At 31.0% G+C, this 24706-nt stretch overlaps 1 protein-coding gene and 1 pseudogene across 1 annotated transcript; one reads left to right on the top strand and one right to left on the bottom strand.

Annotated features, from left to right (window-relative positions):
• Window positions 1–15491: 15491 nt before the first annotated feature.
• Window positions 15492–16426, bottom strand: LOC149526480 (uncharacterized; annotated as a pseudogene).
• On the top strand, window positions 15624–22182 carry LOC110426653 (Transmembrane proteins 14C). Its single transcript, XM_021441929.2, has 7 exons — window positions 15624–16219; window positions 18095–18330; window positions 19781–20018; window positions 20463–20618; window positions 21380–21426; window positions 21505–21545; window positions 21654–22182. Exons 2-7 carry the CDS (start codon window positions 18208–18210, stop codon window positions 21745–21747), a joined length of 699 nt encoding a protein of 232 aa, XP_021297604.1. The 5' UTR covers window positions 15624–16219; window positions 18095–18207; the 3' UTR covers window positions 21748–22182.
• The last annotated feature ends 2524 nt before the right edge of the window (window positions 22183–24706 follow it).

Below are 24706 nucleotides of genomic sequence, written 5' to 3'. Positions count from 1 at the left end.
TCAACCTTAAGATATCCTAATCTCGAACCCAATTATATGTATATTAATATTATTTATAACGTTTCAAAAATTTATAATTTGAAAGATTCAAACATTTATCTTATTTACCTTCAATACAACCTTTGCCATCTTAACCAACTTCTCTTTTTTTTTTGTAAATTAATATATATAATTAATATTTTTATATAGTTTATAGTTTTCTAAGTTACTGTTTGAATTATTTAATTGAGTATTTAACGGATTCGAGTAATTAGTGGATAGTGCTATATTATTAGAGTTTGGTTTTGAATAATGTTTTATGATTTTATTTGAGTTTTAATAGGGTTCGGTTACCTTCTTAATTAAATAGATTCAAGGTATAGTATCTCAAAAAAAGCAAGCACCTTACATGTTTATATCCTTATTAGAAGTATACAGCAAACTCAACATGTCCAACTCCCTTAAAGTTCCATTCAGCATCAACAGTAAAACATATATTCACAATTTCACTAGCATCTTTAAAGAAATTCTTTAGATAAAGTAATATTGATCACATGAAAATTAAATAAAAAAAATTCAATTTGTATGGACCGCAGAACCTGAACATACACAGCAACTTGTTCATCTTGATAAGGTAGATTTCCAACGAACAATGTCTTTGATATGGTAGATTGAACTTGAGGCATTGCAAGAGTTTGAGGTTGCAAAGAAAATATTAATCAGAAACCACTTGCTTAACAAAGTGTGCTTATAGAGGGTTCTTTTAGTAAAGAGAAAAGTCGTGTTGTAATAAGTGAAATTGAATGCACTAGAGGCAGCAAAGAAAAAGACTGGAGTAGTCTTTGAAGAGTAAATGCTTTGGTGGTAGGCGGTGAGGAATAAAAAAAGGTGGAGAAAACAATGAAGCACAGTGAATGGAAAGGGCTGAGTAAAGAGAATATTTGGGAGAGTTTTAAAGGTAATCTTTATTGAGTTTTTGCTTCTTTCTGATTGCCTCCCAATTTTTCAAACTCTCATATTTATACAAAATAAGAAGAGCAGTTGGAAAAGGAGAGCACTTGTAAGAAAACATGTTCAATTATGAGAAAACGTGCTTTACCATGGAAAAACATGTTAAAGAATAGTTATTGGATGTTAAGCTCAATCATAGGAGAACATACTTATCATGGAAGAGCATGTTAAGGAATGATTTATTTGATGTTAAGCTTAATAATGGGAGAACGTGTCGATCATGGAAAAGTACATTAAGGAATGACTTATTTGATGTTAGGAGAATAAGCAGGTAATGCGTACGATTTGGGTAAAGTGCATGTATTTCAAGAAAAAGTTAAAAGGAGTCCTCTTAACTATCTCCTTATCTAAGCCACTAAGCCAAACTCTTTATAATATCCCAAACGTAAAGCTAACTCGTGAACCTTACCACTCATTCTAAGTTACTTTTACTTTTCCATATGAAATAGCTATTTCACATTTAAACTTATTCTGTAGCACAATATTTTCAATAAATAATGATTAGCCAAAATTAGACATATACATTTAGTCCCTACATAAAAATTCTTATAAGAAATTTTATGTACAAAAGAAGAAGATGTAATTTGAGTCATGCATATAAAATATGTAATGCAATGTAATGTTTTAATATTTTTCTTTCTTAACAAAAAGAATAGCTTGCAAATTTATGCATTTATTGTTTTATTATCATGATTTTGTTGTCATTACAAAATTTGCTTGTGATTAGGAAGTGCTGCGCACTTGGGAACATTCTTATGCATTACGCATTTGGGAACACCCTTGCGTATTACGCATTTGAAAATGTCTTTGGGCATTACACACTTATGAACATCTTTAGGCATGATAACTCTATTATATCAAGTTATTTTGACATATTTTGGGTGCTTAGGTAGTTAGATATTTGAGATTTTATGTTCAAATTTTAGCATTTTTGGTGTTTTTTTAGTTTACATTGGATTACATGTTAAGTAGTTAAGTTAAGTTATTTTAGTTTAATTTTATATTATTTTATTTTAAATTACTTTCAAATTAGTTATTGCTAATTTCTCTTATTACTTCTGTAAGAAATTTGATGAAAAAGGCTCATTTGTTGGAAATCCGTGCAAGTATGGTAATGGCCTTATTTGTATATGCTTTGGTTTTTTGACCATATCTCTCTATACATAACTCAAAATAAGGTGATTCTTAAACCGCTAGAATGCTAAGAGGAAGGGCAACTTTCATGTTTACTACTTCACCTAGTTCTAATTAGATCATGGTCAAACTATTTGTCAAATTTGGAGCATTGTAGTAGTAGGCATAGACTGAACATGATGTGGTATTTAGAGCATATCTTCCACTCCAGAAGTCCAATTGACATAATTCTTAAGCAATTGAAAATCTAAGAGATAGGGCTCAAGCTTTCATGTTTACCACTTCACCCAGTTCGAATCATATCAAAATGAAAATAACATTGAAATATTCTTGACTATTGCAATTCTGTACAAGGTAGCATATGGAGAAAGGTCATGGCCTTGAGTTACTCAAGGCTGCAATGTCGAGGAAGCCAAGGTTGTAGTGTTGAGGAGAACAAGGCTGTAGTACTGGTGAAAGGAAAGCACCATACAAATTTTCAAGGCTAGAGTGTCGCAGTGCCAAGAGAGGAAGGCCACAGCGCTATTGTAGTGAAAAGGTAGTGTCGTGACATTAAGAAATCATGGTCACTGCCCTGAATGATTTTTTAAAAATAAAAATTTGACGGGATTTTAGAAATTAGATTACTTGGAGTTTATTTAAATGACCTTTTTCGAAAATTTAAAAGGAAGGAAACAAGCAACTAATTTGAGAAAAATAGCCAAAAGCAAAGCAAGAAAACAAGAGAATTTGAGAAAGAATTGAGATGGCAAAGCTTCAACAATTAGTTTCTTTCTCTATTTTTTATGTTTTTCTTATTTTCTTTGACTTGAATTCATGGCTACATTTCTTTAGATATTGTTTTTGTTAGATATTATAAGCTAAATAATTTTTCTAGGATTGTGGTAGATTTCAACATATAATCTGAATATTAGTTTCTCTTTTATTTACTATGAATGGGTATAGTTTTGCTTATTCAAATTTATTCTTAGTGCGTTTAATTGTCTGGCCAACAATTAATTGATCTATGAATCTGATTGAGAATTTAAAGAAAGATTTAAATTGGATAAATATTTAAATAATATATGTTCATATCACTTAAGTGATTTGACTTGCGATTTGGGTAGACATACACTAATTACCATACATAGCTAAATTAGAATACTAGCTTAATAAACCTTATTTAATTGATTACTATAGACATATAGTAAACCAATTAATTTAGGTATTTGTGCAAGCATCTTGACGGAGACTTGTACTCAATTTTGGATTCTAGCTTAGTAAAACCACTAATAAATGTAAATAATAAAAGAAGCTCGTATCAAATGAAGTGTTGAATGAACCCATAATCTTAGGTTTAGTTTTTTCCTTTTTCAAGTAATTTTAATGTCTATTAGTTAATTTAGTGCTTGTTTTAATTTTGTTATTATTAATTTTCTAAAAATTTTAGTTACTTAAATGAGATTAATTTGTCATAAATTTAGTATTTAGTAAGGAGTTAGGAACAAATTTATGTGAGAACGATATTCTAATTCATCACTATATTACTTATTTGTGATAATGTACACTTGCATGAAAATTCTGATAATAAGTTTTTAGCATCGTTGTTGGGGATTTTTTTCTTTATTAGTTACTAATATTAAAATTTCACAGATTAGTCTTAATTTAAGTTTTATTTCTTTATTTTGCAGGTGTGTTCAGTCATTGTATGAGGAAAAAAAAACACTTAGAGATCATCCCTTGTGATCTAAAGATTAAGAGAATATTTCGAAAACTTAGACGAGAAAATCAACAAGGTTTTGCTCCAATAAATATAATGGTTGATCAACATGATGAACAGCAAATCTAAGAGCACGTAAGAGCTGAAAGTCGTTACTTAAGGGATTATGCTATCCCATTGGTGCAAGAAATTCCATCTAGCATTTGAAAGCCAGCTACTCAAGGAAACAATTTTGACATCTAGCCAATTATGATCACCATGATTAAAACCTCAGTCTAGTTTGGAGGCTTTCCAAATGATGATCTAAATGGCCATATATCAAACTTCTTAGAAATTTGTGATACGTTCAAATATAATGGTGTCACAGATGATGTAATTTGTTAAAGGCTTTTTCCTTTCTCATTAAGAGAAAAAGTGAATGTATGGTTGAATGCACTCCCCCTATTAGCTCAATAACCACATGGAATAACCTTGTTGAAAAGTTCCTTGCTAAGTTTTTTCCTCCGGCCAGGGCAACGAAAATGAAGAATGATATCACATCATTTATGCGGCGAGATTCTAAATCGTTGTATAAGGCTTAGGAAAGATAAAAAGAATTACTTTAATGTTGTCCTCATCATAGTCTTCCAAAGTGGCTTCAAGTGCAAACCTTTTAAACTGGCTTGAGTGGACATGTTCGGATTACCACTGATGCCGCTGCAAGAGGAGCTTTAATGGCTAAATCAATTAATGAGGCATAGATTTATTGGAAGAGATGGCTGTAAACAATTACTAGTGGTTAGTAGAGCGATCTATACATGGGAAAGCAGTTGGAATTCATTATGTAGATGCTTTCTTGGCATTATCTACATAGGTAACAACTCTCACTAAGACTTTTGAATCTTTTGGTACTAACTCCATTCAAAGTTTTTTGGTAGGTTGTCAATATTATGGAGATGATCATGCAAGTCATCAATGTTCTAATTTGACAAAAACGGTGCAATTTATGGGGAATAAATAGCAGAATAACTCTTACTCCAACACTTACAACCTAGGATGGAAGTACCATCCAAACTTCTTTTGGGCCAACGATCAAGGTCATTCTCGATTTCAAGACTGAATGCACCTTCAAAATTCTAACAACAAACAACAGTAACTATCTTAGAAAGGAAGCCAACTGTGAAGGATTTGCTAAGTTAGTACGTGAAATAAACTCATAGCATCATCCAAAGTCAAGTAACATCACTACGAAACCTTAAGACTCAAGTTGGTCAACTTGCCACCTTATTAAACCACAAAGCTCAAGGGACTTTACCTAGTGATACTGAGGTGAATCCTAAAAAAGAAAGTCAAAAACAAGTTACGGCAATCACCCTGAGGAGTGGAAAAAAGGCTGAAAGTAGGGTTAGGCTAGCTAAACTGCAAGATAAGCATGCTGAAAATGAAATAATGATTGAAATAATTGACAAGCAAATTCAAGAGAATGAAGCAAAGGCAAACTTAGCACCACCACCCTTTCCTCAGCGCATTCAAAAATAGAAACTTGATAAGCAATTCCAAAAGTTTCTAGAGGTATTTAAAAAACTTCACATCAACATTCTTTTTGTAGAAGGTTTAGAGCAAATGTGGTCATATGTGAAGTTTCTGGAGGACATATTAACTAAGAAGAGGAAATTAAAGGATTTTGAGACAATTACACTCATTAAGGAGTGTTGCGAGATAATCTAGAATAGATTTCCACCAAAGCTTAAGGAGCCAAGGAGTTTTTCTATCCCTTGCTCAATTGGTAATATTAATTTTTCAAAAGCTTTGTGTGATTTGGGCGTTGGTGTCTTACTTATTCCTTTGTCTATTACTAGGAGAATTGGATTGAAGAAGATTCAACCCACTACAGTCAAATTACAACTCACAATCAAGACAATAAGGCAGTCTCTTGGGATTATAATGGATTTATTGATTAACATGGGGAAATTATACATTTTGGTGGACTTCCTTGCATTTGAGATGAAGAAAGATCAAGAAGTTTCAATCATACTAGGATTCCTATTCTTAACCATTCTAGACACACTAATCAATGTAAGAAATGATAGAATAACTTTTAGAGTTAGAGAGGAAGTAGTTGAATTTACTATTTTTAATGCACCTAAATACCTTTCATCCCCAACTTAATGTTATAGAGTGGACTTAATTGATAAAGGGAAAGGTAATCCTACTCCACCACTTACAAATAAGCTAGCACAAACTCTTGAGTCAAAGCCACCACCATTGTATCTCAAAACTAAGCAATGTTATGATGAGCATGATCCATCACCTTCAGTTAATCTTGATTTTAAGGTGGGACAACAAGTGTTACTGACCAAAATAGTCAAGCTTTTTCCATGGAAACAAAAATCAAAGTGGTCAAGCCCTTATAAAGTGATTAAGGTCTATTCGTGTAGTGCACTAGATATTTATTGTGAAGCTGTTGAAACGTTCGGAGTAAATGGGAAACGTCTCTAGCATTACATGGGAGGTGAATTAGATCACCAAAGATCCTCAATTACTTTAGTAGACAATAAAAAAGGAGTATCATAATCAAGTTAGTAACTATAAAGAAACTCTTCTTGGAAGGTAACCCAAGCTATATCTTTTTAGGTTTAGTTGTGATTTTAGTTAGTTTTTGTTTTTCTATTTAAATAAGCAATTATAACCTCAACCTAGCTTGTTTTGTTAAGTATGCATGTTTGGAAAGCATGAAAATAATGAGAAAGAAAATTAGAGCTTTCAATGCACTATCATCATTGATAGGGGAGTTTATTTTTCTTATTCTTTTTAACTTTTCACATTGAGGACCATGTGCAATTTAGGTTTTAAGGGAAGGTTTTATTGTCATTAGTTTTTATGATATTTTTAAATTAGTATATTTTTGTAATTTTTTTAATTTTATGCATATTTTAAGATCTTGAGCTAGATTTAATTGCACCAATTTTTTTTAATTTACTTATCCAATGATGAGAACCTAATTATATTCTTATCTTGACTCTTTGAAACATGTGAATATTGTTTGAGTGTTATATAAATTCTTATGCTAAGCTTTATTGTTAAGATGAAATTTCTACAATTTAAGCACTATGTCCTTAGCTTAGATTAATTGTACAAATTTAGAAAAGGTTTATGTATGATAATTCTATTTTATAGAATTATTTTAGTTTAATTTTGTTATTAAATATTAGTTAAGTCCTCAATTTTCAATTATAATTTACTTATTTTTAGTTGTTTATATAATTAGCTTCTTTTTAAGTGAGTTATTCTAATTTTATGTTATTTCTTTTAATTTGTTTATTATTTATTAGTTTTTATATTTTTCGTAAGAGCTAAAGGAATTGGGTTTAAATTTGGAAAGTAAGGTGTTGAAAGACTCGGAAGTTTGCTTGCATATACTTTAGTGTTTTTGCCATAACTCGCGGTACAAAACTCTAAATGATATGATTTTTATACCATTGGAAAGCTGAAAGAAAGAGTTACAACTTTCATGAGATCACTTTACCCAATTTTGCCTCAAAGATAGAGAAAATCGAATCGAAAAATGACTAGATGTACTATACTGAGAATGAAAATTTTAAAGACTAACAATTGATTTTTTGGGCCTCTCAATATACTTTTAAGCCCAATTAAACCATAGGTCAACTTAGGGAATTATAGGTTAAGTCTATTAGTATAAATAGGATTTTTTTAAAAAATATTAGGAGAGACAACTTTTGGAGATTGAAGAAGCTAGAAGTTGAGGTTGAAACTTAGAGATCAAGCTGGCAAATATTGTTTTGTTTTCTTCCTTGGCTTTTATTTTTCTTATTACTCTCAATGATTGAATTTATTGTAATGTTATTTGTTTTTGAAATCATGAGTGGCTAATTTTCTTTTTCTAGGACTGTAATTGAACTCACATGTAATTTGAATTTTTAATCTCTCTCTTACTTATCTTTAATGGCATTTGAATTGTTTATTTCAATTTGTTCTTAACGCTTTAATTGCTTGGCCACCAATTAAATTGATTTAGGAACCTAAACAAATTTGAGAAAAAGGAGTTTAGTGTAGACTAAACTTGAGATAACATATGATCATATTAATTGATTTGCATATAAGATAGGGATGTACCTATAGGTCATAAGTAGCCAGATTAGAGCCTGAACTTAATGAGTCTGTTTTAATTTCAATTCATTTAGGGATATAGTGTTTTAATTAAAATAGATATTTTTATAAGATGCGGGAATCCCTTATAAATAATTTATAACTCTAAGTTAGCAATTTAACCCTTGAAATAAGTTAAGGAAGAGGTATGATTTAGATGAAGTGTGAGGGATATTGTAATCCTAGGATGGTTTGATTTGGTATTTACTCAAGTTATTATTATTTTAATTTTTCTTGTTAGTTTAATTTTTAGTTAATTAGTTTTAGTTAATCAATTAATTTTGAGTGTTTGGATAAGATTAATTTGTTATAATTTTTAGTACTTAGTAAACTTTTAGATCAATTCCCTATGGGATCGATACTCTGCTTACTAATACATTATCTATTCGATATGTATACTTGCGTAATGGAATTTTAACTGACAATGTGAATGTGAAAATTTCGAATTATGTATTAAGTACTAGAATTTGTTTAATTCTCTCTCGAGGCAAAATTCCAGATTATACTTAGTTAAGGAGATGCTGGTTACGGAACTAGTTGATCAAGATATAAGTTCTGAAAAATATTATTTAAAGTGGGGTAGGAGGGTTGGTATGCAAGATGAAGATGGTATGAGATGGAACCCCACGGTTGTTGCTCCTCACATGTAATAACTTGTGCCTCTCTTTTTCTTTTCTTCAATGCATTACCCATTTCCACACTAATAGCATTATTCTCTTCAATATGACCTTGTTTAATTGCTTTCTTTATTATTTCCCCTAAAATCACTATGTTGGTAAAGTTTTTGGTGGCATTACTAATTAACTTTTCATAATACGTTGCTTGTAGAGTATTGATAAACAACATTGTTGTCTCTTTTTCAATGAGAAGTGGTTGGACCTGTACAGCAACATCTCTCCATCTTTGAGCATATTCCTTAAATCTCTCAATAGCTCTTTTTTCCATGTTTTATAGAGAGAGCCTATCCGAAGCCATGTCCTTAACATGTTTGCATCGGACTAACAATGCTCTCAGAAGGTCTTTTGAAGAATGAATATTATTCTTATCCAAATGAACATACCACCTAGCTATGGAGCTTGTCTGACTATCATGAAACAATAAATCTAGAGTTTATCCTCATGCGTATGTGTAACCATCCTTTGACAATACATAGAGATATGGCCGTTAGGCACTTGGTTCCATCATACTTTTCAAAATCTAGGACTTTGAACTTGGGTAAAATAACCACATCAGGTACCAAACATAATTCTATTATATCAATAGAACCTTAGGCATCCATCCTCTCTATGGCTTTAAGGCATTCTTTTAAAAGGTCATGCTTTTTTTGCACTTGAAATTCATTTTTGGATCTTGATGATTCCATTTCAGTTTTCCTTGCTCTTTGGGGCTACCTAAATCAAGTATGAGAATTAGGTCAGAAACATTTACCCTTGGAATCGACAAAGGTTGCCCTTGTGTTGGCAATTGGTTCAACCCTTACAAACTTGAAAATCCTTTGACAATCCCTCTCCCTTTATTGGCAATTATCATCTTTATTAACTTTGCCAACTATTCCTTTATCTCTTCCTAACGCTTTTCAATCTTGTCCGTCCATTTTGATAGTTCATCACCCATGATTCTAACTTGAGCTTGCATATTGCACTAACGATAAGTAGGCTTCCTTGAGCTTTTTTCTTTTTACAAGATGGAAACAAATTAAATCGAAAGACATACTATACCCTACCAAAGATCTTTCTAGCTTCCTCATAAAGCTTTAGCAATAGATCGTTAATTCTCTAGAATCAACAATATTCTTTCTTCTTCCTTTATTGAATATAATAGAGTCAAATGATGTTACCTACAACAAAGGTGGATGAATAACAACTACTTGAATACATGATGGGATGACTAAAAGTGTGTATGTATAAAAAGATGATGAATGATTTGAAACACAAAAACACTTGATCATACATGCTGATAAGAACAAAATTATTAATGAGTGCACCAACAAGTTCATATTGAAAAAGCACTATATTTTTCCATCTTCTTTTTATCTCTTTTATGTTGTTGTTTTTTTTTTTAGAAATCTCTTATTTGTTATTATGAAACAAAATTTAGAAGAAGTTTGAACAAAACCTCAAAAATCAATCATTGATACATTTAATTTAATCCATGACAGTACTTTGTATCATTCAAAGCACAACCTTAAACACATTCATTTCCACCTAATTGCTCACAAATATAAATTGATCCTTACAAAATTCAAAAGAGGTTAAGGATTGCCATGACTAAAAATTAAATGTTCTAAAGTTTCAAAAAGCTTTTACTGAAAAAAAATTCTCAATAAACCTAACTTTCTTGTCACCTAGACACCAAATTAAACATTCTGCCACTATGCCCGACTATTTTCCTTGGATTAAACCACTTGGCATCTATTAATGTTGCACCCAAGCATCAAGCTAGAGCCCCAAGCTTAGAAACCAGAAATTTGAGACTAAAGACTTGAAACTAGAGACATGAGACTATAAACACGAGACTTGAGACTCAAAACTTAAGGCTTGAGAGGCAAGACCCAAGACTCGAGACTTGTGACCCAAGACTTGAGATCCAAGAAACGGGACTCGAGACTCAAGACATGTGACTCAAGCCTCAAGACTCGAGACTTAAGACTCAAGCCTTAAATTCAAGACCCAAGACTTGAGACCTAAGATGTGTGACTTTAGCCTTAAGACTCGAGACTTGAGACACGAGAATTGAGACTCAAAACTCGAGCCTTCTATTTGGAGATAAAGTCTCAAGTCTTAAGTCTCGAGTCTTGAGGCTCGATGCTCATGGCTATGTGCATAAGGCTCAAGCTTGAGTCAAAAGACTCAAGTCTCAAGTCTTAAGTCCCAAGCCTCAATCCTTAGGTCACACATCTCGGTTCCTAATTTTTAGATCTCGGTTCTTGGGTCTTGAGTCTCATGTTTTATGGTTCTAAATTAGGGGTTTAGGGCTTGAGGCTCAAGTCTCAAGTCTTGGGTCTCTAAGCTCTAAGTCCTAGGGTCAGGGCTTGTGGTTTGATGTTTATGTTTCATGTCATGTGTCTCGAGTCTTAAGCGTCGAGGTTTGGCTTTTAGGGCTTTGGCTTGGGGCTCCAATCATAAGTCTTGAAACTCGTGTCTTGGGTCTCATTTTTTGAGTCTAAAGTCTCAAGTCTTAAGTCTTTGGGTTCAAGGCTCAGTTTTTGATTCTTTAATCTTAAGTCTCGAGGCTTAGGTCTTACGTATCGAGTCTTAAAGCTTGGGTTAGGTTTTTCTTCTTGAGTTTAAGTTCTTGTGTCTCAAGTCTTTAAGATTGGTTCTTGGGGCTTTACTTGGTTCTTTGCTATGCATTGGTAAGTTGAATCACATGATTCTTTCCTTCATATGGCCTAACATGAAGGATCACAAGATATTTCAATTGAAATTCACGTGCAACTAAATCAAGGATTGCTATCCTATATATCAATTGTAGTAAGCGTTAGTGTGATTAATGAATAATGAAATTAGGTAAGTTAATTCATGCAGTCAAATCGACTTGTATGAAATAATATTCCTGGAATCAAATTACAAATTTATAATAACTAAAAACGCACTTAATAAATAGCTTTGTCTTAGTACCTATTTGGCTTAATTTTTTTTCAACTTATCTCTCTCTTAAAAGTAGAAGTTAAATCCAACAAGATTTTGAGAAATTCTTTTAAAAAAAAGTTTTTTTTTAAAGAACAAAATCTAAAAACAAAAAACAAAACTTCGGCAAAAGCTCCAAAGAGGAGCTTTTTTTTTTCTTTTAAAAACATGTCAACTTTTCAGGAGCATTTTTTTGTGTTTCAAAAATACCTTTATCTATTAAAATAATCCCAACATTACCATCTCAAAAATTATTCCCTTTTCTCTCAATCTCAACACGTTGCTTTTTATATTTCTAAAATTTTGTTTTAAATAGATTAAAAAATAAAATTAAAATTTTTTATTGTGAAAAAAAAATTCTTGATTAATTGAATTATTAAATACTTTTTGTGGTAATTTTAATCAAAATTAAAACTTATATAATTTATTTTGTTAAACAGCTTATCTATAAAAAAAAACTTATAAAAATAAATTTATCAAACAATTTTAACTTAATTTTAAAAGTTATTACTTTTCATAATAACTTTTAAATTTTAAAAAAAAAACCAAAAAGGCTTTTAATTGTGTCAATTGCTTAAACTCCTGAAACCGAAATGGATACACAGCTCAAGCCGATTAAAAATTCAACCTCCTTGCTTTTGGACCACTACAATCAATGCAAGTCCCACCATGAATATAAAAGATAATAAAATTATTATTTGTGAAGAAAGTAATGAGAGAAGGGCCAAAACTTAAATATGAGCACAACAATCACAAGGCAAAACCCTAATTTAAATAAAAAGAGCTTCAATTGAACGTTCATCTCGATTTACATCATTAGCAGTTCATTTGTCTCACCGCGACACTTAAGGATCAACCTCCTCTACCTTTGTCATTATCTCATCCCTGTCTCCCACCATCGGTTCACTGCAACCCCATTTTTGGATTGGATTAGACTGTGGTGGAGCTTCGTCACTTGCCTTCTTTAGTTCTGGATTTGGCATTATTCTTGGATAGGGATTGCTGCAGACTGTCAATGTAGAGGTTACCAGCAAATTCTACTGAGTATGAAAAAATAAAGCATGACTTAACACGAGGCATACCTAAAAGAAATACAAAGAAAGAAAATGGACAAATGTAACGATAAGATCAAATCATTGACTGGCTGGTTAACACTAAATTTTAAGGAATTGACCAAACTAATAAAACATACATCAACACAATCATCACTTACAAAAGGTTCACGAATTGTTGGAAAGTGGAATGAACACAATTTACAAGGTCCCCAAAGCTTTCAATCAATGTGACTGGAGCTCCAATGTATGAAAAAGAGAACTTATTCTCATTGAAAGGACAATTATGAGGCCAACCATATTTCAAAAATATTCAACCCATGGTAGGTAAAGTTTTTAAAAGATAAAAAGAGGGAGTTCATTCAAGATGAAAGTAGCTCCTGCAACCAATTCTAAAACTTTAGAAGAGTTGAGGTGGAGAGATAAAGAAACCGAGAGGCTCATAGATACAGCAAGGAAACAAAATTATTGCAAGGTTTTATTACCATATTTTTTCTAATGCTTTGAGAGATTTGGATAGGTGCTTCATGCAGTAAGCAGGACCTGTTGAGCATAGCATTTATTAACAAATCAAAGTATAACTAGCGACCCAAGCATGGAGAAAATTCAAAATCAAATGTATATGGAATCATGCACAAGAAGGTTAATGTACTTTCATTGTAATAAGAAAGAAATGGGGGAAATGAATGCACAAGTATAAGAAACCAAACAGACTTCCTATATGACCAATCTAATATGAAATTAGGGCTTAAAGATATAGTTTCAAATTATAATAACCCCTATATAAGGATTCTCTTAATCACTTGAGGAACACCAACAGATAAGGAATTAAATAGGCACAGGCTTTTGCATAATTGTATGATTATTTAAGGCTTAATTCTAAAGCTTGCTTTAAATACTTCAAACAATTTTTAGAACAATAAAAAAAAAATGAAACAACACTAACAATCTTTCAACCTACAGCTTGTTACAGCCAACATGCGACCTCCGATTTATAAAATTATTGAACGATGAGAACCCTCCAAAAGTGACAACTATTCAGTGCCTTACATCATGTTGCACATTTGAAGGTTTCACAAATTTCACTTTTCTTTGTTAAGTAGTGTTATGTCCTAAATTAATTTGGTTCAAGTCTTTGCTATTACCTTATATTCAAGGCAAGACTTTCGAAATTTTAAATGGCCTTTAATTGAAAATTAGTATTTGTAGTCATGTACTTTGCATGCGAATATTTATATCTTAATTTATTTTTAAATATATAAATAGAAATGTTTAATATGACTACAATTTAGAAATATAATAAACAAAGAAGTCTGAGCCAAGTAAATCTTTTTCTAGTGAAAGTGATTCAATGAAATTAGAAATCTTATCCATGCACCAAATACATCTTATTACTAATAATTTATAATAAGTAAATTATCTTTTCAATCATTTAACTTTTCAAAGTTTTTCATTTTATTGTTATAATTGAAAATTATAATTGAGAAAAATTATATAAAATGGCAATTAAAAAATTAGAGGACAGAAGATGCCCTTTTTGTTAATAAAAACTTTTACAAACATACATGCTTTTATATATATCATAGATAACTCGAGTGTGTATACAAATGGCAAGGTTGAATCAACACAAATAAAGCTAGAATGAAGATAGATCAGCTTGATTCAAGCTAAGAAAGATAAAGCTAAAATTAATGCGGATTCATCGAAGAAGGTACGCAATCCATATGTTCGCGGACTTCATGAACAGAAGTCACTGCTAAACTTGTGTAATTGGTCTTCGAAAACACAGAAAGATTTGCTCTAAGGGTCCATTTGGTACACTGCAATGTAAAGCACATTACCTGCAATGTGGCTTATTAAATTACATTGCCGTGTTTGTTTTGTAACAGATCACTGCAATGTAAGATTGCAATGTAATCATATTACAGCCAATGGATGTAATGTGATTGCAGTCCAAAACCAATGCAATCACATTACATTGCACTCTGTAATGTTCTTAAAGATAATTTTACCTTTCAATTTTATTACCTTATTAAAAATATTTTATAATATTATAATTAAAATAAAAATATTAAAATAAAATATATAATATAAGAATAAAAATTAAAATAAAATAAAATAAAAAAATTAACATTTATATAATATAAGTAAAACAAATTAAAATAAAATATATAATATAAAAAATATATTAAAGAAATGAAAATAAAATATATAAAATTATAATAATAAATAAAAATAAAATATATTTAAAATATGATATTATATAAAAATTAATAATATAAATATAAATATATTAAAAATAAAATATAAAATATAATAATAATAAATAAAATAAAATATATGACATTAAAAATATATTTAAGAAATGATATTATATAAAAATTAATAATAAAAATATAAATATATTAAAAATAAAATATATAAAATTATAATAATAAATAAAAATAAAATATATGATATTAAAAATATATTTAAAATATGATATTATATAAAATTAATAATATAAATATAAATATATTAAAAATAAAATATAAAATATTATAATAATAAATAAAAATAAAATATATGATATTAAAAATATATTTAAGAAATGAAATAAAAAATATAAATATATTAAACTTATATTTTAATAATTAAGGATAATTTTGACAATTAACATTACATTCCCACTAAAGTACTTGTAAACCAAACACTACAATGTTATCTTCTCTACATTTTAATCATTATTTTACTTACATACCAAACACTGTAATGTTATTTTTCCTGTAATCACATTATTTACAATCACATTACTTGTAATCACATTACTTGCAATCACATTGCATTGTAATGTATCAAACGTCACCTTACATCAAGCTGCTTCTAAATATTCTTGGGCTTTTTCTTGGGTCTTCTTGCGGGCCTTGAACCTCTCTCTCATCACAAAGATATTTCTTCGATCTCTTCCCTTGATCCGAAACTTCCTCGTTTCTTTCTTTTCTCCAATCCCTCCATTTTCCCTCGATCTCATCCACTTCGGCGCCGCCGTTTTACTCACCTTCTCCATCGCCGCTGTCGACACCGCCGTCGTTTCCACCACGATCCTCCTCGGCCCCAAATTCCACGGTCTCTGCACCGTCTCCTCCTTTTCTTCTTCAGAGTCATTTTTTCGCGGCTTTAAGCTCGTCTTGTTGTTGTTGCTTTTCTTCTTGGTGGCTTTCTTTGATGGGTTTTGGTGGGGGAGGGAAGGATAAGCGGTGAAGACGGGTAGAGCGTGACCCGACACGTGTCGGACGGAGACGGTCGTGGTCCGAGTCGGATTCAGGAGAACGTCGGTGGTCAGCGGTGGCGGTTGAATAACCACCACCTCAGTGAGTTCCCCATTTCAGAAACGGAAAGTTGAAGTTGTGTAAAGGCTGAGACTTACTGGTGCAGTTGCCATCAAAAAAGTATAACGAAAACCAACAAAAACAACAACTACACATAAACGACCACGCTTCTTTATGAACAAAACAAAGATCCCATAGTCCAAATTCGCTTCTTTCTTTCCAATTCCACCACAAAGTTTGGCAAGCCGCCGTGTCTCTCAGGTGAGTACCAGTCCACTAGCTCAGCTCTTTTGCTTCTAATAATAATCTGTTTATTATTTTCCGTTTGATATGCTTTAGCTAATCTTACAAATTTCTGTTAGATCTGTATTTAGTTTTCTCTTTGAATAAATGGCAAAAGGAAACTTATAGGGATTCATTTGGGTGCATTGATTGGGATTTGATTATTAATCTTAGCTTTTTACTCATTTCCAAGTAATGGGTTTGGTCTTTTTCGACTGATTTTTATGTTTCATTTTATTTTTTGTTAGAGATTATGTTATGGTATAGGTAGTTCTCCCAAAATGGGTACTTATCTTATCATGTTTAAATTGATAGACTGATGGAAATGTTGGTTTTATATTCTTAGGATTTTAGAAGGGTTCATTTGAATTTATGGAGTTGTTAAAATTTTGCTTGATTGTAAGTTTTGATATATACATGGAAATTCATCCCAATATGATCTCAAATTTGCAGGGAAGTTGAAGTTTTGTTAATTTTACTGTTACAGAATTTTTTTTACATGAAACCCTAAAACAATTTCTCCTCAATTTCCTAAACCGGTTTTCCACTAAACCCTACAACCAGTTCCCTTCAATGCTGTAAAATTGGTTTTCTTTGAAACCCAAAACCATTTTCCTAGAAATCCTAAAAGCTGTTTCCCATGAAACTCTAGTACTGGTTCTCCTTGTCTCCCTAAAATCGGCTTTCCACGAAACCCAAAAATTGGTTTTGAAACCCTAAAACTGGTTCTCCTTGATTACTTTCAAGAAATCACTGCTTTGGAAGGTAAAACCATATTATAATCACCATCCTTTTTTATTTAATTATTATTTAATTTTGATTTTCAGAGCTTTTTTTTTTTGTTTTACTTGAAATTTAGTGAAAAGATAAGGAATATTAAGCTTCTATAGTTCTTTAATCCAGTGGTTCAAATTCGATCTGTCATTTTGCTTTTCTGCTAGGTTTAGTGGTATCTGTGACGAAATTGATTCTCTGTGATTAAGGCCAACAGGGAAATTTGTTTCCGATTCTCAATTAGAATATAAAGTTGTGGAATAAGTTCCTTTCCAGCCACGGATCATAAATTTGATATAGTCATATGTTGTTATTATCTAGTTCATGGAGAATAATAGTGTTGCTCTGTGCTGTTTGCTTTGCTTGTGACTTTCTGCAAGAGGGTGGAGATTGTGTGTTTTATAACCAAATAATTCCCACCCCCTCCCAAAAAAAATAGTTGAAGAAATCATGGGAAAATATGATATTCATAGAGATATACATATTCATTGTAGTTGCAACATTCTTGATTGTTGCTCATTAAAATATAATGGGCAAAAAAATTTCAAATGATCTACCTTTTCAATTTGTATAGCACCGTAGTTACTTAAATGTGAAAAAAAATCTACTTTGTCACTGTTTATAGGAAGGAAATTTAGTCAGGCACAAGGACCTATCACCTACGACCATCATGGAAGGTGGTGGGAAATTTTGGCACAAAGCAATTGTTCATTTATCACCTTAAATGCAACTGTCAATACTATATCATCTATATTCTGTATATTATATAAAGTTCAGCTTTTAATCAATAAATGAAGTATTAAATGTCTTTTCTTCTTGAATAAATAAGTATTACATGCTGAGTACATAAATCTTTATATTATACAAAGTTAGGTTTTTGAATAGTACAAAAGTGTTAATTTTTTTTTTTTGAATAAATAAGTATTAAATGTTGGGTGCCTAAAATTTACTTCTACACCCCAAGTGTCAGCAATTAATATTATATGAAACTTTCCTAATTATTTTCACTTACAACACTCGTTGTACACCTAATAATTACTTTCACTTTAATTTTTATTTTCTGTTTGCTGTTTGACGCAGGCTGCTGGAAAAATCTTGATTTGAATTGCTGCTGGGAAAAAAAAAACTAAAAAAGAAGCAATTTTTTATCTACTAATTTTTATCTTTTTAGTTTTTTATTTGTTTAATTCAAAATGGCAACATTAACGACAGCACGACCAACAACAAAAATTTGTCAGCTGACTTGTTTCTCTTCAATCAATCGGAAATTACAGCTCTACTCGCTATCCATTTTTTGTCCAATCACTCGTCCCAAGGTAATTTTATATATTTTTTAATTTATAAATTCAAATGTATGGGTAAAATTGGATTCCTTAACATGTTGTTGATCATTGCTTTATGTGTTTTAATTCCCAGTTAAAATGGAAAACTATTAGCTTTGCAATTTTATTGTATCTTTTGTGGTTTATATGGACATTTAATCTGTTTTTTATGATATGGTTAATTATTTTAGATTCTGTTTTGTTGTTACGGTTTACTGCTTATTTTTATCTTCTGTATTTTTAAGGTGCCCCTAGAAATTAAAGTTTAAGAAATTGTGAATAACAAAAGAGTAATACTCTTTCCATCTAAAAATATTTATTTTCATTGGCTTTTTTCTTGTGAAGTGAACTCAACTTTGATCCTTAATTTTTTTTTTTTAAAAAAAAAACCACATAAGGCTATAAAATTTTTTAAAATTTTGAACCAGAAACGTTTTAAAAATATATTTTTTGAGATTTAATTCTATATGATATTTTTAAAAATGAAGGTCAAAACTAATTTCGTTTGATCTAAAAGGTTAAATGTGGACAAATATAATTGGACAAAGGGAGTTCTTTTGTTTGACAGTTGAACAATTCAATTGCTCAGAAATGGCATGGAAGTAATAAATAACAAATTAATGGTATTTATTTATTTTGATTAGTCCAAATGCTGGATAGGGATAGGACTCCATTCCATTACTTTTTTATCCATTACTTTTCAATACACTTTTAATCATGATTCACATATATAGTACCCATCCATGGAACATGGATTTCGTTATCAAAAGTGATTGAAAAGTGATGGATAGAAAAATATTAGAAGAGAATCAGACTAGTCTGACAGATGAACACTTTAGCATTTCTCATAACAAGAAGCATGAGTTTACTTTACGAAACAATTATGTTCGAATAAGTATTCTTAGTGTTGAATACTATTGTATTTTAGCTATATGTTTACTTTTACTCATACCAAAAGGCATGAGTGTACTTTTGTTAGGCAATTATGTTTGAATATGTATTCTTAGAATTAAATACTTTTCTATTTTAACTATTTGTTTAGTTGAGATTAAATATAATTTTTAATTACAATTTTTTTTTTTTGCTTATTAGCAACTTTTAGGAAGTGAAAAAAGAATTAAAAAGAAAAAAATAACAACTGAATGAAGGCTTATTTTTTCATATTTGCTTAAGTTTTCATGCTTTTGTTTTAGATTAGCAATTGTTGAAATGTTTGAAGGAATGAAGTGACAAGTATTAATTCTGCTCAAATATTAACATAAATGCTAGTCAAATATAAAATAGCAAAAGTTTAAGCGAATATCAGGGTTGTTGATGCTTGAATATCATATTCTTATTGTCTATATGTGTGTGCCTTAGTGTGGATATGCATATCTTTGTGAAGTTTAAAGAAACTGGTCTTTGTGGAAAAATGGAAATGATACTAACTGCTTCAAATTTCCAGTCATTTGTTGTTATGAGTGTTGATGGGCATGGTGCAGAAGCTACTAGTTCTGAACTTAAAACTAAACAAAGACTTGTGGCGGAGGGATCAAAACCATTTATAGAGGAGTCAACTAAGTCATATCTGAATGTAGAAGGGCATGTTCCTGAAAGTACAAGTGAACCAATAGAGGAAAACAATATCATCCAACCAAAAAGGGCAGCTAAAATCCATGATTTCTGTTTCGGTATTCCTTATGGTGAGTATGCAGTGTGAGATTTAATTTGTGCATCTCTGCATGATGCATGTTGAAATATTTATTGAATATTGTTTCCATTGCTTGAACAATCTCTTGGTTGGTCATTTATTTACTCATATGGATGCAAAAATAAAAAAGTTTAGGTATATTGGCATTTGAAATTGCTTTGTCACAATAAGCGTTCCTTTTTTTTATGTCTTCTTTCATATAATTTCATTGTGTTTGCATTGTTTTTGCTTGTAACTGTATCAATCAATTCAGGACTTGTTAATCATCTTGTCATAGATAATTGTCTGTTAGAGTGATTTGCAAATGTTGTGTGTGTATTTTTCTATGCTTGATCTTTATAGCATATTTGCTTTGTCATTTAATTTTTGTCCAATAAATTATCAAAATAACACAATCGGATTCGTGGTGAAAACTTCTAATGTTAATTTATGACAGGTGCTCTTGTTCTAAGTGGGGGGCTTGTTGTTTTTGTATTTTCTAGAAATCCTACTACCATACTCTTTGGAGGTGCTTTGCTGGCCCTTAGCACCTTCAGCTTGAAGATCTGGAGGCAAGGAAAATCAAGTTTACCGTTCATATTTGGACAAGCAGGTATTTTAACTTGTCTGTGGCTTGAGGCATCCTTTGAGAAATGAATTCATAATAATATGACCTTTTTGTACTTTACATTTCTGTAAAGGAAAAATTAGTACATAAATTAGAAGCCATTCAGTACAAATAGGCATCTGGATAATTAAGGATCAAGCAGTGCCCTTCTGATTTAGTTAACGTAGAGAGCCACACATCTACTGAGACCTGTTGTGTCTGTTTGTTATAGAATTCTCTTGAGCTAGGGTCTATTGAAATGCACACTAGCAGAACATTTTTTTAAGAAGTTCATATAGTTGGCTATTTATAGAGAGGAAAAGGGGTGGTTAAGGATATAGTAATATTTGAATGCAACAATTTGAAAAGCAGACCAACAATAAAGCACAGTACATAGCGATTCCAGAAACTTGGTTCAACTAGGGGGAATGTAAAATTATTGCAGACTTTGGTACATGGCGAAGAGACAACAAGGCTTAGTTCTAGTGATATTGGATACAGATATTTGGTTCAAGAAGCTTGCCTATTTATGAGTTCACACCAACAAAGATGCAACATGCTCCAGAAAATAATTTGAATGTTGCAAAATAAAAATAGCCTCCGCATCGTCAGTCATGATGTGTATGCTGAATATTTGAAAATGGTGAAGGTGCTAGATCTTTGCCTGACATATATATATATGCTAAGTGATTTATGATTTGGAAAGTGCACCCTGTTCTGTTATTAAGAATGGGTTGTCTCATTATGTGTGTCTTCTGACCTTGCAGCACTAGCAGCAGTACTTTTCTGGAAGAACTTTCAGACTTATTCATTGGTACTATGACATTGGTGCAAATTATTTATTTTCTCTCTGGCCAAATTTTTCTAACATTGTAATGGTATGCAAATGCAGACAAAGAAGCTTTTTCCAAATGCATTTTATGCTGCCATAAGGTAACTAAATTTAAAGCTGTCAATGCTTTTGTTAACAATGAATCCAATATCTTTAGCGTGAGTTATATTCACATCTTTTTCTCTGGGATAAATTTTTGTATGATGCAGTGCGGCAATGTTGTGCTTCTATTCATATGTGGTGATCTCTGGAGGGAATCCACCCCCAAAGAAGTTGAAATCGTCTGCCAGTCACCAATCTTGATGAGACTGCTTAAAGGTTCTTAGTTATATATGTATCGGGGTCCCCTTTTGTAATTTTGTATTTGGACTTGAACTGAGTTTACTGGTGAATGAGTCCTAGTTGCATTGTTTATGAGTGCAAATTGTGGGTCAACTACAAGTTCAGAAAGGATATTGTTTTCTTTGGTTTGTGGGAAGCAGCATTCCATATAGCAATAATGTTGTGGCACGCTAAATGAGTGCTTTGGTGGATCAATATGTGGCATAATTGCATCTTTCATTAGCATAGTGGCATTTGAATTGTGTAATAGAACTCCTGAACCAGATTGTAAGGAAAAGGAGCTACACAGATATTGCGGAACCAAAATTTGATATGTATAATTTTTTTCTTTTTTTGTGATAAGTGTGACTTAAGAAATTATTTGTATTTGTTTATTGAACAACTTTGTTCTAGTCAGACTAGAGGTTCGTTGTTCCTGCCCATTGCTTTTAGAATTGGCTTTGAAAATTGGTAATAAGTAAATGGAAGAGGGAGGTGATTGTGATTGTGATTGTGGTCTGACACCAAGGTCCCTGCTTCTTGATTTGCTTTTAGGTTGTCTGCGCAGATGTCAGGTGCCAAGTGTCACGGTTTCAAAGGGGGCATGTACTAGAGTATGATTAAGTGTTATTATGTTCAACTTGTGTGGTGCTTTTTGTGGGATAAAGTGATGAGGTTAATAAGTCAAAACAAAGAATACCTCATAGATTGATATTGATCACGATAATTGTTGCCTGAGTTCGATTTTGAGATATTAGTGATGTGTCATGTAGAGTTTTTAAGATTTTTGTAATGTGCTATTTAGGATAGTGTGTCTTTGTTAAAATAGGAGAGTATGTCATGGTGCCATTGAGGATGGTGTGCTTTTGTTGGAGTAGGAGAGTATGTCACGGTTTCAGAGGGAAGTCGTAAATTCTACATTGAATGTGTACTAAAATACAATTGGGTATGTAAATGTTTACATCATTTTCATTTTACGAGCCGTGAGATTTAGTGACTTGAAGTTGGTGAAATTCAGTGGGCCCAAGCGAGAAATGTTTATAAGTTAGTATAAATGGTGACATCAGGACAGAGGATAGGTGATTTAGTCTTTGGACCTTGTTGGAATATATTCTAGTGTCTTCTCATTTAATAGTTCAAAGTTCTTAAACCTTAGCTCCTAGGTGAGTCCAGAATTTATTATATAAAAAAAGGTAAGGTATTTGTTAATTTTGAAATACTTGAATCTTAATTTTATAAAAAATCAACTTTCCTAATAATTTTAAAAATTACTACTCTAATACTATTACATTGTCATTATCTTATAATTATCTTAACCCGTTTAAAAGCTTGATTAGATAAAAAAATTATTAAAATCTTCTTCATAGGTACCCAATTACTCGAACCCGAACTTGTATACATATATAATAATATTTTTTTACGTATTTTATAAAATTATCTATTAATTAAATTAATTAAAACACAAATAATAAAATTTAAATTTAAATAATCAAAAACATTGATCTTAAACATAAATTTAAATAACTAAAAACAAATATCCATGCAACGATATAAACGTAGATAACTAAACATAAAGATCCAAACAAACAACATAAACTTAAATAACTAAAAAATAAATATTCAAACAACATTACAAATTGACAACAAGGCGAGCTCATGAACAGTTTAATCATCTTCCATGTAAGTGTCAACAAGTGTGGCAATTGAATCTTCAATTGTTATATATGATCATACACAAATAAAAAAAATGTATATAACACTTAGGATAATAGATAAATTTTTATAGAAAACAAATGAAATAATAATATAATGAGTTTATTTACCTTTTGTTTTGTTCCTCAACTAATTTTGACTGCACATCAATGCCTCCAAAGTATATGGTTTAAGCTTACTTTGATGGTCAATCACCACTCTTCCACCAATGCTAAAGGTTAACTCAAATGCAACTATAGAAATAGGAATAGTAAAAAATCTCTGGCAATCATTTGCAAAGTGGGATACTTTATCCTATTTGTCTTCCACCAACTCCAAATATCAAAAGTTTTGGTAAATGGCAAAACATTATCTTCTAAATAATGATCCAATTCCGCCTTCACATGCCCTTTAATAGAAGAATTAAGAAATTCATACAACATACATTGATTTAGATCGGATGATTCATCAAATATTGTTGCTAATGAACTTTGAGAAGCCTTTGGTCTTAAATTGGTTGATCTACTCTGGTATTCTTGAAATAAATCATAACAAGTTTTTCTAACTTATTCAATATCATAATTTGCAATACCACCATAAATTTTAAGAAAAAAAAATTCAACCACCTTTATTTTATACCTAGGATCCAAGATAATCGCCACAACTAGCACAATATGAATATCCTTCCAATATTTTTCAAACTTATCAAATATTTTCTTTGCCATTGCACTAATTATCACATTATCATAGCACATCCAATTCACAATTACAATTTAAAGTTTAAAAACTTTGACAAAAAAAAATAATTTGCTGTAGGATACTCTATCTCAGAAAACAATTTAGTGAGATCATAAAACATTTTCAACTTGTCAGCAATTGTTTTGCTCTCTCCCAATCTTCCTCACTAGGCACACAAAAGTAACTTTTGTCTTTAAGGTTCAACTTAGGGAAGAGATCTTTGTATCCTATAGCAATTCAAAGTATCACATAAGTTGAATTCCATCTAATTATACAATCTAGGCTCAACATTTAAAATATGACACTTTAGCTTGACAAACCACTTTTTCAAATTTTTCCAATCTAGATGGACTAGCTTGCTAATATATTACAATATCACGAACATTTTTAATCAAATCTTCAATCACAAATAATCCATCTCTCGCAACAAGATTTAATATAAGTGCACAATATCTCATGTGAAGAATTCTTCTATTAAGTAAAAGTTCAAAACCCAAGTTATTCACTAGGA

The sequence above is a fragment of the Theobroma umbraticum genome, unplaced genomic scaffold (genome assembly GCF_002168275.2).
Source record: "Theobroma umbraticum cultivar Fairchild unplaced genomic scaffold, ASM216827v3 scaffold_12.0, whole genome shotgun sequence".
Lineage (NCBI taxonomy): Eukaryota > Viridiplantae > Streptophyta > Magnoliopsida > Malvales > Malvaceae > Theobroma > Theobroma umbraticum.
The sequence above is the reverse complement of the archived record's forward strand: the minus strand, read 5'-3'. Positions and strand labels throughout refer to the sequence as shown.

Excerpts from the sequence above, each read along its gene's own strand:
- LOC110426653 (XM_021441929.2), top strand. The coding sequence starts at position 18,208 with ATGGCAACATTAACGACAGCACGACCAACAACAAAAATTTGTCAGCTG. Across the intron at positions 20,619-21,379 it reads GTTCATATTTGGACAAGCAG|CACTAGCAGCAGTACTTTTC; the intron begins GTATTTTAACTT and ends CTGACCTTGCAG. Across the intron at positions 21,546-21,653 it reads GCATTTTATGCTGCCATAAG|TGCGGCAATGTTGTGCTTCT; the intron begins GTAACTAAATTT and ends TGTATGATGCAG.